This window comes from Dermochelys coriacea, chromosome 5 (assembly GCF_009764565.3).
Source record: "Dermochelys coriacea isolate rDerCor1 chromosome 5, rDerCor1.pri.v4, whole genome shotgun sequence".
Classification (NCBI taxonomy): Eukaryota; Metazoa; Chordata; order Testudines; family Dermochelyidae; genus Dermochelys; species Dermochelys coriacea.
The window spans coordinates 120,145,435-120,161,942 of record NC_050072.1 but is presented as its reverse complement, the minus strand read 5'-3'; the positions used below and the strand labels follow the sequence as shown (position 1 = coordinate 120,161,942).

Below are 16,508 nucleotides of genomic sequence, written 5' to 3'. Positions count from 1 at the left end.
CAGTCAGTGTGTGGAACTCTTTGCCAGAAGACGTTGTGAAGGTCAAGACTATAACAGGGTTCAAAAAAGAACTAGATAAGTTCATGGAGGATAGGTCCATCAATGGCTATTAGCCAGGATAGGCAGGGATGGTGACCCTAGCTTCTGTTTGCCAGAAGCTGGGAACGGGTGACCTGGGATGGATCACTCGATGATTACCTGATGGATCACTCGATGATTACCTGCACTCGATGATTCCCTCTGGGGCACCTGGCATTGGCCACCGTCAAAAGACAGGATACTGAGCTAGATTGACCTTTGGTCTGACCCAGTCTGACCGTTCTTATGTGTATGGGGAAATAGAAGAAGAGACGTTTAGTGACTTAATCTAAAACATTGAGTGAGTCACTGACACTGAAATTTAGGAGTTCCTGACTCCTACGCTCATGTTCTAACCACTAGACTATGGTGCTTTTCTTTGTCCTTTCCCACATCGTATACACCCAGGGATTGACTCTGTTCTATCTGTTGATGTGTGACATTGACTCCCTTAGCGACCCAGGGCAAGTCACTTAATCTTTCTGAGACTCATTTTCCCTATATACAAAGTGAGGAAAATAATGCCATTATTGTGTGTATTGCAATAGCATTTGTCTAAAATCAGTTTTGGTGCAATCTAAACAGGGTTAAGTGTGTGTATAGTGTGTGTGTTGGGCAGGGGTTCACCCACATAACTAGATTGATTTTCATTTCACAGATAGAAGTTTTGCAATGAGGACAAAGCCCAAGTATTAATTATTATGTTAAACTCTCATAAAAGTCAATGAATGTACAACACAAAGACAAGAAGAAAAGGATAATGAGTCTGGTTTTGGGGGTGAGGTGGTAAATATGGAGGTACTGGACTAAATAGACCTGTCCATCTTAAACCACTTTGACCTGGGTAATAGTTTGTGTCTTAACTAGTGATGAAGGACTGAGTTTTACAATGTATGGCTGGATTAACCTTATCACTAGCCTCTAAATTGGAAGGGCCAAGGGGTGTGATTAATGCAGAATGAACAAGCTACTCTCGTTGCTTCCTTCATTTTAGCCCTTTATCATGTGGATGGAGTAGATTAGTGTTTGTTTTATAGCTAATACTGCCCTTTTGCTGCCATCCTTGCTCTGCCTCTGCAAATGAAAAATGTCTCCACAGACAGCAAAATAAATGGACTTTTATTAACAAGTACTATATTGATCTCACAGATCTATTCAAACTGTGTTGAAAAGGCAGCACACATGCATACCTGGGATAATATTAATTGTGATCTGTCTCAGAAAGCTAGATCTTCTCATTTGCTTTGTCTCCTTTAAAACATCAATTGATGCTGGGTGGGAGCTGCATCTGCTGCACCTGGATAAGTAGATGAAGGCCTCTCAAATGGTGGTTGCAACACCTACAGAGGTAGGAGCTAAGAAAGATGAAGGGGGTTAGATATAGTGCTAGTTTGCAGCCTCTTTATTGCACCATGGAGTCCTGGGTTAGACCTCTTGCTAGAGTGCTGCTGGCTCTACTTGGTCTTATTCTGTGGGGGGCTGCTGCAGCTTTGGTCTTTGGTGGAGCTTTTGTGATCCTTACATACAAAAATTATAAATCCTTCTTTTGGGATTGTTTCCTGCTTGTACCAGGCTGGCTGGCTATTGCATCTGCCTTTCTGCTGCTGCCCACGGGTGCTTTAGCTATCTGTATCTCCACAAGGAACTCCCGCTATCAACAGGGGACTTTCATGTACTTGCTTGTTGTTCTTCTTTGCCTGGAAGCCTCTTCAGCAATCTTGGCACACATCTATGCTGACAGGAAGAGCTCTGAACTGAACCACACCATGGGTCACCTGTTCCATCAGTACAATGGGACTTATTCCCATCATCCGGGCACTAGGGCTGTGGACATAATCCAGAGACAGCTGCTGTGTTGTGGGGTCCACAACTACACAGATTGGGCAGAGGCAGCAGCTTCACGACACGTCCACACTGGAAATATATATGCTCCTGAAAGCTGTTGTAAAGAGACTTATTCAGATTGTACTGGTAACATGCACCGGTTAGAGCAGCTCTTTCAGGAGGGCTGTCTAAGGAAGCTGGGCTATCGGCTGCAGTTTGTCCTTGGCTATGTGTTTTGGTGCTGTGTTGTTGTAGGTTGTTTGGAGATGTTAGCTGCCATTAGCAACGGGATACTCCTGAAGCATAGGCCATTCCAAGACTTCCGAATTCTGGACTCTGCCACGTTTTCATAGACTTAAGAAGCAGGAACTTGATTGATCTGCCCCATATCTCCTGAGGATGTAGGTCAGCACCAGTTACAACTATGCTGAATGCAGACTTTTTTTTTTTTTTAAACATAAGAAACCCATTCTAACCCACTGCTAATTTTCCCTAAAATGGAAAACCCTCTCTTAAAGAATGGCCAGGTCCTGGATTTGATTTTATAAAACTGATATTAATAAATATCTTTTGTATTTGCAAATCTAATTCAGTTAATTGAGTGGGCAATGAAGCCCCTTAGAAGGGGTGCACGTTTGAGTGTATGCAAAACTGAAACCTCTGAAAATAAAGGAGTTGCCACAGGTGTAGTTGAAGGCTTAATTTGGCTCAGGAAAGCATCATTAGTCAAATCAATGGGATGAGAAGTTAAGCATGTGCCTAAATGCTTGTAGGATCAGGGCCTATATCACTAGAATAAATCTGACTACTTAATTGACCTCACTGGAGTCAGAGCTTTAACTGAGATCAGAAACAGTCCCTATTACTTGACCATAAATTCAAACCAGCAGATTCATCCCTCCAGCCTTTCACACCTGGCATTATGCTACAGGCCCGAGAGAGGAGAAAAGGATCAAAACAAGAGTATTGTATTAGGATTATCTTTTTTATTACTGGCTAATATCATTCTAATATTTTTCTACTGTACCCAAACCAAGAGATCTGGAATAATACAGGGTTATTTTGCTAACAGAAATCCCTATCTATGTTGTTCATCAGGAATGGCAAACTGCATGGATTATGAAATATCTGTGTGGGGGAAGGGGAATTAAAGCACTGGAAAAGGTAGATCATGGCATCTAAGCAACTGCAGAAGACAGAAGAGTGGTGTGGGGGGGAGTCAAGCTCAGCTGTTATGGAGATGGTTAATTTAACAAACCCTCAAGTTTCCCCTCTTTGCTTAATGAAAGTGTTTGAGACTTGTTATGGCAAAACTAAAGAAGGAATAAATTGTTTTTAATCACTAAATTATTAGCTTTCGAAGATGACAAGCTGTAGTTAGTAAACGATGGCAAAACTTAAAGTGTAGTATTACCAAAAAAAAAAAAAGTTTGTTTAAGGGAATCTCCTCTCGGAATACAACTGAACTAATTCAGTTAAGCCTGTTTAAAAATGTGAAAAACATTAAATAAAACCTGTTGCAGAGCTCATTCAAATCAAATACCCAATGGTGCGTATCCACAGGGAAACAACTTTGTTAATGAACAAAAAGGGGGAGTGCAATGGATCTTTTGGAAAAGAGGGAGCCAAGGGAGCCTTCTAAGACTTGAAAAACTGTACAACAAAGGTAATTGGATGAGTTTTCAAGCAGGATAATAAGAAACCTTTAAGAAGAGTCCTGTTACAGTTTACAGTGTAGATATTGCATGATGGAGTAACATACTTAGGAACCAGAAGAGACTCAGCTATCATAGCCTGACATTATCTGAATGCACAAACATTTTATGATGCTATGATGTTTCAGTGATGTAATCAGAAGGGGGTGATTTTACAAATAGTTAGGAAATGAAGTCATTTGAAGCAATTAAGGGATAAACTAAGAGAATGAACTCCCTCCTTTTCCCCATCTCCCTGGCTTGGGGAATTTAGCTCCTCCCCCTCCCCCAGTCACTCCCCTTTCTGCCCCTCTTTGGGTACTGAGGATGCATGGACTAGGGTCTTTCAAGAGGGAAAAGATGGTGGGGGTCTCCCATCCTTTTTGCTGGTAAGTGGAGCAATGGCATCACCTCTCAGCTAGAAAAAAGAGGTGTGTCACATGGGAATTTCATATTCATCTTTTGCCCTCTAAAAGATCAGTTTGTCTCCTGACTTCCCAAAGTAAAACTATTTCCCCATGGTATTTCTCCTTCCCACCCCACCCCCCACTGTTCCTCTGATATTCTTGTTAACTGCTGGAATTAGCCTACCTTGCTTGTCACCATGAAAGGTTTTCCTCCTTTTCCCCCCCCTGCTGCTGGTGATGGCTTATTTTAAGTGATCACTCTCCTTACAGTGTGTATGATAAACCCATTGTTTCATGTTCTCTGTGTGTGTGTGTGTGTGTGTGTATATAATCTCTCCTCTGTTTTTTCCACCAAATGCATCCGATGAGGTGAGCTGTAGCTCACGAAAGCTTATGCTCTAATAAATTTGTTAGTCTCTAAGGTGCCACAAGTACTCCTTTTCTTTTTGCGAATACAGACTAACACGGCTGCTACTCTGAAACCAGTCTTACAGTGGAGCTGTTGTATTAAAGAAACAATAAACAAAGAGGGAATTAAACCTGCATTGGGACTTACCCCCCACAGTTGATTTGTTGAGCATATTTAATAACACCACAAAAATGTATTTGGTGGCCTACATACAGTACAACCTATTTTGGTAGAATATCAAATAGACTATTTTGACCCTGGCAGGAATGGTGGAGGGTGAAAGCAAAAGAGAACGGATTTACAAATGAGAAGGTTATACGTAGTAAGGTCGCTAAGTAAATTATTATTATTAAGAATTATTTAGTCTCAGGCTGAGAGCCTTTGTATGAGGAAGGTTACTATGTGGAACCAGTTTTTAAAAAATTGGATGTATCCAAAGAAATAGGACAGTTGTGTTCCCTTGATGTCATTCCAGTGCATTTCTACTCGTATTGTAATTAGGTGCTCAGATACTACTGTAACAGATGTTACAGTCATTTTGTAATGTTATACATTGCTATTGCATGTCTCATTTTGAGGAGATCTCAAAGTGCTTCTCACATGATATGTGAGCAGTGCCCGTACAGGTAACTTGCATGTAGCATGCTATACAACAGTGGTTGAAGGGGAAGGGAACTGAGCCTAATCCCCATTGCTTACAAAACATCGCATGATCTTTAACATTCCTGTAGAGTAACCTGGAACCTTTCTCCTGAGATAATCTTGGGGGAATCAATGGCTTCTGAAGGATTAACCTCTTTTCTAACAAAAATGACTGAGGTAAATGTAAGCAGTGAAAGAAGACACTCCTTCTCAAAGGGAAGGAAATATAATCACGATTTAGTGACAGCAGAAAGACAAGACACCTTCTTTGATAGCTAGCTAATCCCTCTTAATCCTCCCCTAAAGCAGGATTGCCCTTTTAAATGAGTCTTTTTCCCAGCAAGCCTTTCTGGGGCTGTCTTCTTAAATTTGGCAAAGACTGACAGCTGTAACTTTAAGAAGTGGCCATTTTAGAACTGGCTGCTGTTCAAGGACTCTTCTACACCTTCCACTGGTGAGCAGTTTTAACTCTCTTATTATTTCCTCTTCTCTTTTCTGAAAAGATAGTATGTTATTGCAGGGGGAATTTGGCTCTTTAGAGTGAAAGGTATTTTGTTTTATTCCTAGCTCAGGAACTGCTAACGCTAGAAGTTGGTATTGGCCCTGATGCACTAACTGTCTCATCCTTTATACTCCTCCTTTGTGGGCGATGTTAATACATGATACTAAAAGTACACGGGCAGGGCATGTACAGGGATTGGTGGAGCAGGGGAAAGTGTTGTGTTGTGTTTCCAAGTGGTTAAAGCTTCATATCCTGCTTGCTCTGTCACTGAAGTGGTGAAAATCACCTGAAAGTTATGTTTTCAAACAGAAGTTCTGGGCTTGATGCAAAAATGAGTGGGTGAGGTTTTCTGGTCTGTGTTATGCAGGAGGTCAGACTAGATGATTTTAAAGGTTCCTTCTGGCCTTAGACTCTATGAAAAATGGAGAGGCCTTAACACTTTTCAGCTGGGTGAGCTGCCCCAGCTAGGAAAGTTTCCATGCAACAGCTGCAGCTTTAGTAGGTAAGTAGAATCTTGCATGCCGAGTAACACCACCAGGGACAGCCTTTGCCAATATCTTGCAGCTGCCACTTCAAACACCTGGAAGAATCCCCATTTTGTACAACTATCCCATGGATAACTGGATTGTTTAAAGCAGAAGAATATTTTCTGGGAAGCTTTCAAGGAGGAAGTAACATGACCGTGAATTCACAACTGTTTGATGTTCAGTTACGGTCTGAAGGGTTGGAATATACTAATATTAAGATATTTAGGTTTCAGAGTAGCAGCTGTGTTAGTCTGTATTTGCAAAAAGAAAAGGAGTACTTGTGGCACCTTAGAGACTAACAAATTTATTAGAGCATAATCTTTCGTGAGCTACTGCTCACTTCATCGATGCATCCGATGAAGTGAGCTGTAGCTCACGAAAGCTTATGCTCTAATAAATTTGTTAGTCTCTAAGGTGCCACAAGTACTCCTTTTCTTTTTTTTAAAGATATTTAGGGTGCTCTAAAACCTGGCTTTCTGCTGAGCCCCCTTTTGCATGCCTTTTTGTTCCTTTTTTTTTAAAGGAGGTAACCTTTTCAGAAAATCTGCTATTGTTTGCTGTTTACTGTGGGTCACTATGGAAACAGATACCCTTGTCACAATCTAAATAGAAACTAAGGTTAATTGAAAAATTCAAAACACATGATACACTGGATTTAATTGCCTTAGTGGTGGGTTGTATACAGGGTTGGATATTTTTCTTCTGTGTTTGTATAGCACCCTAGCACAATGGGATCTTGGTCCATGTTTGGGGCTCCCAGTTGTTAATAATACAAATAAATAATAATAATGACGTGTACTGTAACAGCATGTGAAGTCAAAGTTTGGTATTTCAATTCAGGGATAATTGAGGGGGGAAAAGGGTGAGAGAGACCTTTTGATGACTTACATTTGCACAGCTCTTACAAAACACTTATCTTGTTTGGTGTAAGAATATACTGGTACTTTACATGGAATTACTCACCTTAGACTGGACCAACCCTGCGAACACTTGTGCATGTGAGTAACTTGACTCTAGTTGAATTACTCATCTGACTAATTTCAGAGTAGCTTAGTCTGTATTCGCAAAAAGAAAAGGTGTACTTGTGGCACCTTAGAGACCATAAGATGAAGTGAGCTGTAGCTCACAAAAGTTTATGCTCAAATAAATTTGTTAGTCTCTAGGATGCCACAATTACTCCTTTTCTTTCATCTGCCTAAAGTTACTCAGATTTGTAAGTGTTTGCATTTCAAGTACCTAAGACTCCACCAAAATTCCCGAATATTCACTGCTTCCAAGAAATTCATATAAACATAAAACACAAAGGGGAGGAAAAAGTAAACAGATCAATTCAAAGATATTTCCATTCCGCTTTTCAGAGCGGTGTGAATAACAGGTTGTTTGACAAATTTAGCAGGTGTGGAGTTTTTGTTTTTGTTTTGTTTGTTTTAGTGGAAGATTAGTCTTGTACACAGGACTAGGAGTCAGGAGACTTGTTTTTTTTTTTTCCTGCAGACTCCTTTAATGGCTTTTGACAAAACACAACCTTTCTGTGCTTCACAGACCCTGCGTATGAAATGGGGATAGTAACTTCCCAACCTTGCAGAGGTGTGGAGGCTTTATGTGTTTGTGACATACACAGACACTATGGCTGAACATCACAGAAATGACTCCAAATACTTGTTTCTGTTTGCAAATTGATTGCAAGCAGTGTTTTGTTTTAAATCATGCTCTCTTGTTAATATCTTAGAAAACTCAATAATTAGGGAAGAGAAATAGACATTCCAAGAGATGATCCTACCTTGAAAAATATCTATTTAAAAGTGTCTTGCTAATATTTGAAGCCAACTCATCAGCTCTTTGAACTTTACTAATTGCAGAGAAAAGCTTAGGGTAGTACACATAGCCCCTATGGTATTCATGTTGTATATCCCTTTGAGTTTAATCCACTCTTAAATTCTGAATGGATCCTTAGTAGGGGAAACCTCTTGCAAAATTGTGTATGATTTTCATATATGTTGGTGTATATTATGTTTGGAATATGCAATGTGTGATTTGTGTCTCTGCATAAACACATGTATACTGTGCGGTGCTAAAGTTCCATTGAAATAAATAAAAGCATGATTATCTGTCCTATGGTATTAGGCAAGTAATTTTAAAAAAAAAAAGTCTGAGGATCCTTTAGAGACTTGCACAGAAGTTCACTGGGTGATAAGGCTGAAATTGGGCAATTGTACTGCAATTTGTTTCTTAGATGTCCCTTTTTAATTAAGGGAACTTCATGTGGTAGCTGTTGATCACATGGAATGCCTGAGAGACTTACCTGCTCACAGGAAATTTCTCATCTGTTCATGCTTCATCCTTTAAAATATGCCAACAAGTGTCTCCTCTGATAACCATCAACAGATGCAGCAAGCAGGCCTTTTTGATTAGATTTGAAACTGTTAAATTTCTTATCAAGGCTTCCTCCTAAAAAGATTAAAAAAAAAAAATTAGCCAGAATGCAGCTTTATTTGTTAGTGAAAGTATGAAGTTGAATCTAAATTAATTAATAAAAAGAGGGTTTGATGCTTCATTGGCTAATGAAAAGAGTACTCTAACCACACAGTCTGAAAACATCCTTTTGAAAGAGGGAAGAAATCACTCCGAACTAAACAGGTTTCAAAGTAGCAGCTGTGTTAGTCTGTATTTGCAAAAAGAAAAGGAGTACTTGTGGCACCTTAGAGACTAATTTGTTACCACAAGTACTCCTTTTCTTTTTCCAGATCTAAACAGTGTAGTGTAACCCTCCAGGATGTAATGTGTGAACTCTGTCTCCTAAAAGTTGCTAAAATGTTAACATCTACCAGGAACATGGATCTTTCATGAAAGAAAGACGCTTGTATTGCTATTTGCTAGTGCTGCCAGCTCTTCAATCTAAGGTGCAGCTCTTCAGCTGACATGAACTGGTTTAGAGCTTGTCTACAAGGGGAACCTATTTTGGAATAAGGCAGTGTGAATAGCTCTTCTGGAGTAGCTCCCCTGGTGGAGATGCTTATTCTGGAATACAAGTGCCTTTTTCTGGTATAGCTTAATCCACTTCCAAAATACAATAGCTATTCCAAAACAGCGGTTCCAGTCAATTTCCCTGTGAAACCATAGCACCACTGACATCAATCATGCTAGGCTGAGTTGCACCAGCTGAGGATCTGGTGCTATATCTCCAACTGACTTTTAGTATACAGGCTTTTTTTTGTTTGTTTGTTTTTTTTGCAAATGTACAATTAAATAGCCCCTTTCAGTCTCATTTTTGAGAGGTGGAAGAATGGCCCTGTGGCTCTGGCCTGGGACTCAGGAGACATGAGTTTAATTGGTTGCTTTACCACAGCCTTCCTGTGTGATCTTGGGCAAGTCACTTAGGGCCAGAATTTTGAAGAATTTAGAGCTCTGTGCCTAGGGGCTTTTGTAAATTCCACTAAGTGCCTAGCTGTATCTTTAGGTGCCTAAATTCCTTTAAAAACCTGACCAATAGTCTCCCTGTGTCTCAGTTCCCCACCTGTAAAATGAAATAATTGCGCACTCCAGCTCACAGGCATGTTTTGAGAATAAATTCATAGAATCTCAGGGTTGGAAGGGACCTCAGGAGGTCACCTAGTCCAACCCCCTGCTCAAAGCAGGACCAATCTCCAATTTTTGCCCCAGATCCCTAAATGGCCCCCTCAAGGATTGAACTCACAACCCTGGGTTTAAAAGGCCAATGCTCAAACCACTGAAATAAATGAAATCCTAGCCTCCTGATTTTCAAAACTGATCAGTACCCACAGACTTAACTGGAAATTGCTAGGTACTTGGAACTTCTAAAAATCAGGCCATTTGTTTAGGTGCCTGACTTTCTGAAAGTCTTGGTTTATGATGGTGATGGCAGGTCATTTCTAAGTATCTAGTGGACAGATTCTGCTGTCATGTATGCCAGCATAAATCAACTAACTTACATATAGAGGAGGGGAGAAGCCAGGTCCAAGCTTCTCTTTTTACAGTATGATTCCAGTAGATTACAGAAAAACAGCCAGTTTTTGTGGTATGAGAGGAGGAGAGTGCCAGTTAAACTTCTTATTCAATTATGTCAAATGATCGACATTCATTATATGAAGTAAAGTGAAATTAAATTACAGCAAGTGATTATATTAGATAAAGTGATGTTTTAAATTGGATAATGTGATCTCCATGCATTTATTATATTAAGATCAGAATGTTGGATATCAATGCTGTTACTAAACCCTTAGAAAAGCTTATAAAGGGAGACAAGTTAAAACAAAAAATAAACAGCTCATCACAGAAGCTACCCTCTCTCCAGTCAAGTCCCTCCTCATGACCCACTTAGTTTGTGAGGCCCACAAATGCTAGGTCAGAAAAACCTGTTACATTTACTTATGGGCAGATAAAAGGAGATGTTACATGTGGCTTGCCCTGTGGTCTGGAGGGCCTAGGGCTAAGCCAACATCATTACAGAATGAGCCCAGCCTGAGGGGAATCAGGTAATTCCTCATAAAGAGCAGAAGGTGGCTACACCAAAAAGGAAGAGTCAGGCATAACTGATGATAAAGTCCAGCTGGAAAAACAGCTGGAGTGATAGCCAGGTAAGTGCCTTGGAGCAGGGAGGCCTGGGAGAGACCATGCATAAAGCAGGAAAGAAATGAAGTGACCTAGAGGGGAATGTAAGAGGCTGGGTAGAAAGTGGCTTAGGGAAAACTGAAGCTTGGGTAAAGGAGCAGGCCTAGCTGTTCACCACAGGGCCCTGGGTTGGAGCCCTGAGTAGAGGGTGGCATGGGGTTTCCCTACTGGCTCTAAGGAATGGGGTCTACAAGTCCATTGCAATGGTTATTGAGCCCAGCAGGAGTACTGCAGGCTAAGCCTGGAAGACCCGAAGGGGTGGACTGTATATGGTGACCTGGATGGAGGGCCAAGTCACTGGAGGAGAAGCCAACGCAGTGTGAGATCGATCATTGACAAGGGGGTGCCAGCAAAGCAAGAGAGCTGTTATGCCATGAGGGAGTGCCTAGTGGTGAGTGGACTCATTTACAGTATACAGACCTGTGAGTTAGCCCCATTCTTTGGCTCTCCTGGTGTCTTGTGTGTCCTGACTACTTATGGTGTCCTCTGTTTGGGGCAGCACATCATGCCTCTCTTTATAGGCCAAATTCTGTAACTCTTGTTAACGGGACTGTAGTCAAGGGGACTACTCAGTAGTTCTGTGTATGAGGCCCAAGGTATTTCCTGGTAGCTGAAAAAATATGGTTGCAGGAACTTGCCTTTAGGGACCCAAGTCAGAGAAGGGCCAGGTTTTCAATCTGCCTATCTTCTGTGGCCCCCATGACTGTAGTATCTGAGCACATGACCCTCTTTAATGTATTTATCCTCGGAACACCCCTGTGAGGTAGGGGAGTGCTATTATTCCTGTTGTATAGATGGGGAACTCATAGAGAGACTAAGATCCATGAAGGCATTGTAAGTCTCCGCATGATGGTGCCTAGACAATCACAGGAACGGCACTGATCCACAAAGCCTGAGTTAGGTATCTAGGTTCCCTATACAATGCGTGAACAGAGATGGGCATCTTCGAATGCGATCGACAAAAGCCGGCATGCTAGATGGGGAGCAGCCCAAGCTTGCCGATGGGAGATGATGATAATGGGTGTGTGCTAAGCCTCACCCTCTCTGAAATGGAGTCAGGCAGCTTAGGCACCTGAGCCCAGGGCCGGGTGCAACCACTAGGCAAGCTAGGTGGACGCTGAGGGGGGGGCGGTGGGGAGCTGCTGGGCGGGGGGCTCAAGGCGGGGAGCTGCCGCAGGGCTCCCGGGGGTGCGGGCGCACGGTGGAAGTTTTGCTTAGGGCGCGAAACATCCTTGCACCGGCCCTGCCTGTTTTTTGTGGGAATGAGTGAGACCCCTGATACACTCCTCACAACATGGTGGGAGGAGGAGATGGTGATGGGGTGCCCATCTTATAACTTTTAGCCCAGTGGCTAGAGCAGTCACCTGAGATGTTGGAGACCCAGGTTCAATTCCCTGTTTTTGCTAGAGAGAGAAGATATGAACAGAGGTCTCTCGCCTACCAGAGGTACAAATTTAGGTACGGAGTGAACTTTTACCCTGATGATTGAGGCAGTGAGAGAGTTGAGGCCCCTATGGGGTTCAGTGAGAATTCTGTGGGTTATAGTGGGGCCAGTACAGGGACTTAGGTGCCCAAGTGATTTGCCCAAAGTCTCACAGGCAGTCTATAGCAGAGTAGAAAATTGAACCTCGCTCTCCCGAGTGCCAGACTAGTGCCCAAAGCACTGGACCATCCTTCCTCTTATGCCAGGATGAGGCCCTTGGTTTTAATGATCTTATCCAGAAAAGCCCCATACAGCAAATGACATGGAACTCAGTTTACCAGTCAAATATGGAATAATAAAGGCTTGGGATGATCCTGCTAGGATTCAAATCTATTGTTGCAGTAATTCAAAAGTTAATAGTTAAGCCACTAATCTCCCATTTACAATAAGCTGCAAAACTATGAAGTCATCCCGACAAAGCCTACAGCTGCTACCAGCAGCTCCATCTGCCTGAAAAATGACAGTGTTTCCATTGTGATTGTTCCTCCATTTACCACTATAAAAGCAACTATGTCTCTTTCCATTCTGCATTTAAAATGGCTGTAATACTTGGCTAATGCACACAGGATGTGTTTTGTTTCAATATTTCATAGTAAGAAATGGCAGGCAATGGATTTCAGGGCTGTCGCATATTGTGCTGGGTGCTGTAGTAAACTTACAACTCGAATTTTGTTGGTGGAAATGCAGGTTCGGATCCATGAGCTCTCAGCATTAGAAGCTCTATTCATAAATAGAAAAGCTTGGATGGGATTTTCAAAAGCATCTCAGTGATGTAGGAGAACAAGTCCCATTGAAAGCCAGAGGTGGTTTTATAAACCCCACATGTCACTTTAGTTCACTGGGAGTGTTGCCTTCAGTAAGGATTAAGTCCTTCTGTCTGTTTGGATATCTGAGTCTGAGCACCACCTTACACTCATTCCTGGACTTTTGCCTCACAACATCCTTGTGACACAGAGTGGTATTCTCTCCATTTTCCCAATGGTGAATTGACCAACAGGATAGGTTGAGAGTCTGTCTTGCCCAAGATCATGCTAAAAGTCTCTGACTGAACTGAGAATTGAAACCAGATCTCCTGAGTCCCTGTCCAGTGCCCTACTCACTAGATCATCCTTCCTGAACAGAAAGGTTATGGTAGGGAAGTCCTTCAAGCCAGAAAGCTTCAACTATGGACAATTAATCAACATACTGGGCTTAATTCAATGTGGGAGAAAATAATGCTTTAAAATAAAGTAAAATGTGATTGTAAAGTCCACAAAAATTGGCAAAATCTGCCATGGAAATCTTTAGCCATGAAGGCCAGACAGGATCTCATTTTTAAGGACTATTCTAAAAGAGACCCATAAAGTAAATGACAAGGTCACTCAGCTGTTCTCCCTTGGAACACTCAGGGGCCAAGTTGGCCTTGCTGGGATTTGAACCTGGAGTATGTTTCTCTGCATTGTAAAACAGCTGCTGCATTTTTACTTAAGAGGTGGTTGCATTTTCAGTGCTGTAGTTATTTGAATTAATATCTATTGATTCATATAAAATATATGAAAACCTAGAGTATAAAACTCGGGGCTATGTGTGCGGGTAGAGGTCCACCTGCTTGATTCAACTGGAGGATTGGTGCTTAATTATGTGGGGAAATGGTGAAAAATTAAAGATTTTTTTTTTTTAACCTAGACTCTTCCATTAATGATTGTGTGATGCTATTAACAATAATAGGTTTAAAAAAATCTTACCACCACTTTGGTCTGATTTTTTTTTTTTAACTGAAGACATCCCTTAAGCTAATATCACAACTGCCATAAGATCTAAGTATAGACTATATGAACTTCAAAATTCGTAGCGGTTGACCAAATTCTTAATGTTTTCTGGGAAGCATTTAAAAAAAATTACTGTTTTTGAAGCAGTTCCTGTGAAAAACTTTGATTGAAAAATGTTTATTGTTCAATTTTTATACAGGCAGCATATTTATTCTTTCCTCCTTCTACTTCCTAATGGCTTACTGGCAAGCAGGTTAACACCAGTTTATAAAAACAAAACTGAACAGCAAGACGTATATAAGCTTCCCGTCAAAATTCATTGTCTTAGATGGACAAGAAAAAATACGTTTGCAAATACTAAATTGTGAGAAATGTTAAAATGAAAACTAAGCTATGAAGAATGACAATAAAAAATTAATGTTATTAGAGAAATATTTTTAAGGGCTTCAACAATTACTCTCTTCTTCTGCATGCAAATTTATAGTCATTAATATCCTCTGGCCTAATCATAGGATCAGAATATGCTCACAGAAATTGATGATCCTAAATTAATATTATGAACAGTTATTGCTATAAAATGAATTAATTTGCTATGATGTATTTGCAGCGTCATGTTAAAAAAATACATAATAAAAATACTAGTCTTATTCTGAGATAGAGTATCATCACAGTCCCTTAAAAGTCCACATCCTGGTTTTGTTGTCTTTATAACTAGCAGGTAACATAGCCATGGGGAGGAGATGGGGGAAATGTCCTGCAGAGTCACACCAGCAAAAGTAGAGCAGATCTTCATAGATTTGAAGACCAGAAAGGACCATTATGATTATGCATAACACAGGCCAATGAAATCCAGGTTTTGCTGTTACTACTACCCTGATCTATCAGTAGCATAATCTTGTGTGTAAAGCATGAGAGTCAGAGAATATAGCTGGATTGAGTCCTTCATATCAGTACATAGAGACATCCCTCCATGTGCAGATCTCCATGCTCTTGCCCTAGAGGAGAGCTCGGTTGCCTTTGCGGCAGCGTCCATGTTCTGCATGGGGGTGAAGGTGGAATGTAGGAGGGAGAGGATGGCTCTGAATCCAGTAGAGTTAGCAAATGGATATAAATGGCCCATCAAGTTTAGGCTTTAAATTAGATGAAGATTCCTAACCATCAGAGGTAGGGTTGCCAAATTTTGTATTTCCAGAAAACTGAGTACCCTTGCTCTGCGGTCTGACACGCCCCGTCTTTGAGGCCCCCACCCCGCTCACTCCATCCCCCCTCCCTCCATTGCTCCCTCACTCTCTCATTTTCATAGGGCTGGGGCAGGGGATTGGGGTGCAACGGGGTGACAGCTCCGGCTGAGGGCTCTGGGGTGGGGCTGGAGATGAGGGGTTTGGGGCAGGAGAGAGCTCCGGGCTGAGACAGTGCTTTGGGGTGCAGGAGGGGCTGAGGGGTCTGGGGTGGGGCTGGAGATGAGGGGTTGAGGTGCAGGAGAGGGCTTCAGACTGGGGCAGGAGCTTGGGGTGTGGGAGGGAGCTCTGGGCTGAGGCAGGGGTTTAGGAGGGGGTATGAGCTCTGGTCTGGCTTGTGCAGGCTCTGGGCTGGGGCCAGAAATGAGGTATTTGGGGTATAGGTGGGGGATCTGGGCTGGGGTAGGGGGTTTGGGTGTGGGGGGTGAAGGTTCCAGCTGGGGGTGTGGGTTTTGGGGTGGGGCTGTGGTTTTGGGTGAGGGAGGGAGCTCAGGGCTGGGGTAGGGGATTGGGGTGCTGGAGGGGGTTCAGGGTGTGGGCTCCGGGCGGTGCTTACCTCTGGCAGCTCCCGGGAAGCAGCAACAGCTTCCTCTGGCTCCTAAGTGGAGACATGACCATGTGGCTCTGCCTGTACCTGCAGGCATCTCCCGCTCAGCTCCCACTGGCCGCAGTTCCTGGCCAATGGGAGCTGCTGAGCTGGCACTCGGGCAGGGGCAGTGCACAGAGCCCCCGTGGCTGTCCCTCTGCCTAGGAGCCAGAGGGAGATGCCCACAGCTTCCCAGGAGTCTTGTGGAGCTGGGTAGGGAGCCTGCTTTACCACCAACTGGAACTTTAATGGCCCGGTCAGCAATGTTGAGCTGAGCCAGCAGGGTCCCTTTTCGACTGAGCGTTCTGGTCGAAAACTGGACACCTGGCAACCCTAATCAGAGGAGTGAAGTTCTGGAACAGGCTCTGAAGGGGAGCAGTGGGGCAAAAAAATCTAACTGGCTTCCAGACTGATCTTGATTAGTTTATGGAGGGGATGGTATAATGAGGTTGTCTGCAATGGCATGTAACTCTTTTGTGGCTGGTAGTAGCAAATATCCCCAGAGTTGGGACGCTAGATGGGGAGAGCTCTGAGTTACTACAGTGTATTCTTTCTCAGGAGTCTGGCTGGTGGGTCTTGCCCACATGCTCAGGGTCTAACTGATGACCATATCTGGGATTTGAAAGGAATTTTCCTCCTGGTCAGATTGGCAGAGACCCTGGTGTTGGTCCCCTTCCTCAGCATAGGGGATGAGGTACTTGCTGGTTTGAACTAGAGTAAACGGTAGATTCTCTGTAACTT

General features: G+C 42.6%; 1 protein-coding gene and 1 long non-coding RNA gene across 3 annotated transcripts in view; both read left to right on the top strand.

Annotated features, from left to right (window-relative positions):
- The first annotated feature begins 1,490 nt into the window (after nt 1-1,490).
- On the top strand, nt 1,491-2,255 carry LOC119856316 (tetraspanin-3-like). The gene has a single exon (XM_038403691.1). The coding sequence runs from the start codon at nt 1,491-1,493 to the stop codon at nt 2,253-2,255; it is 765 nt and encodes a 254-aa protein (XP_038259619.1).
- Nucleotides 2,256-5,351: 3,096 nt separating this feature from the next.
- The window catches only part of LOC119855951, a 92,663-nt gene continuing 81,506 nt past the window's right edge, over nt 5,352-16,508 (top strand). Inside the window, exon 1 of one of the 2 annotated variants that reach the window (XR_005293085.2) lies at nt 5,352-5,508. This is a non-coding gene — a long non-coding RNA (uncharacterized LOC119855951). The remainder of the gene's footprint in view (nt 5,509-16,508) is intronic. The other variant, XR_006281577.1, reaches the window with a different exon arrangement.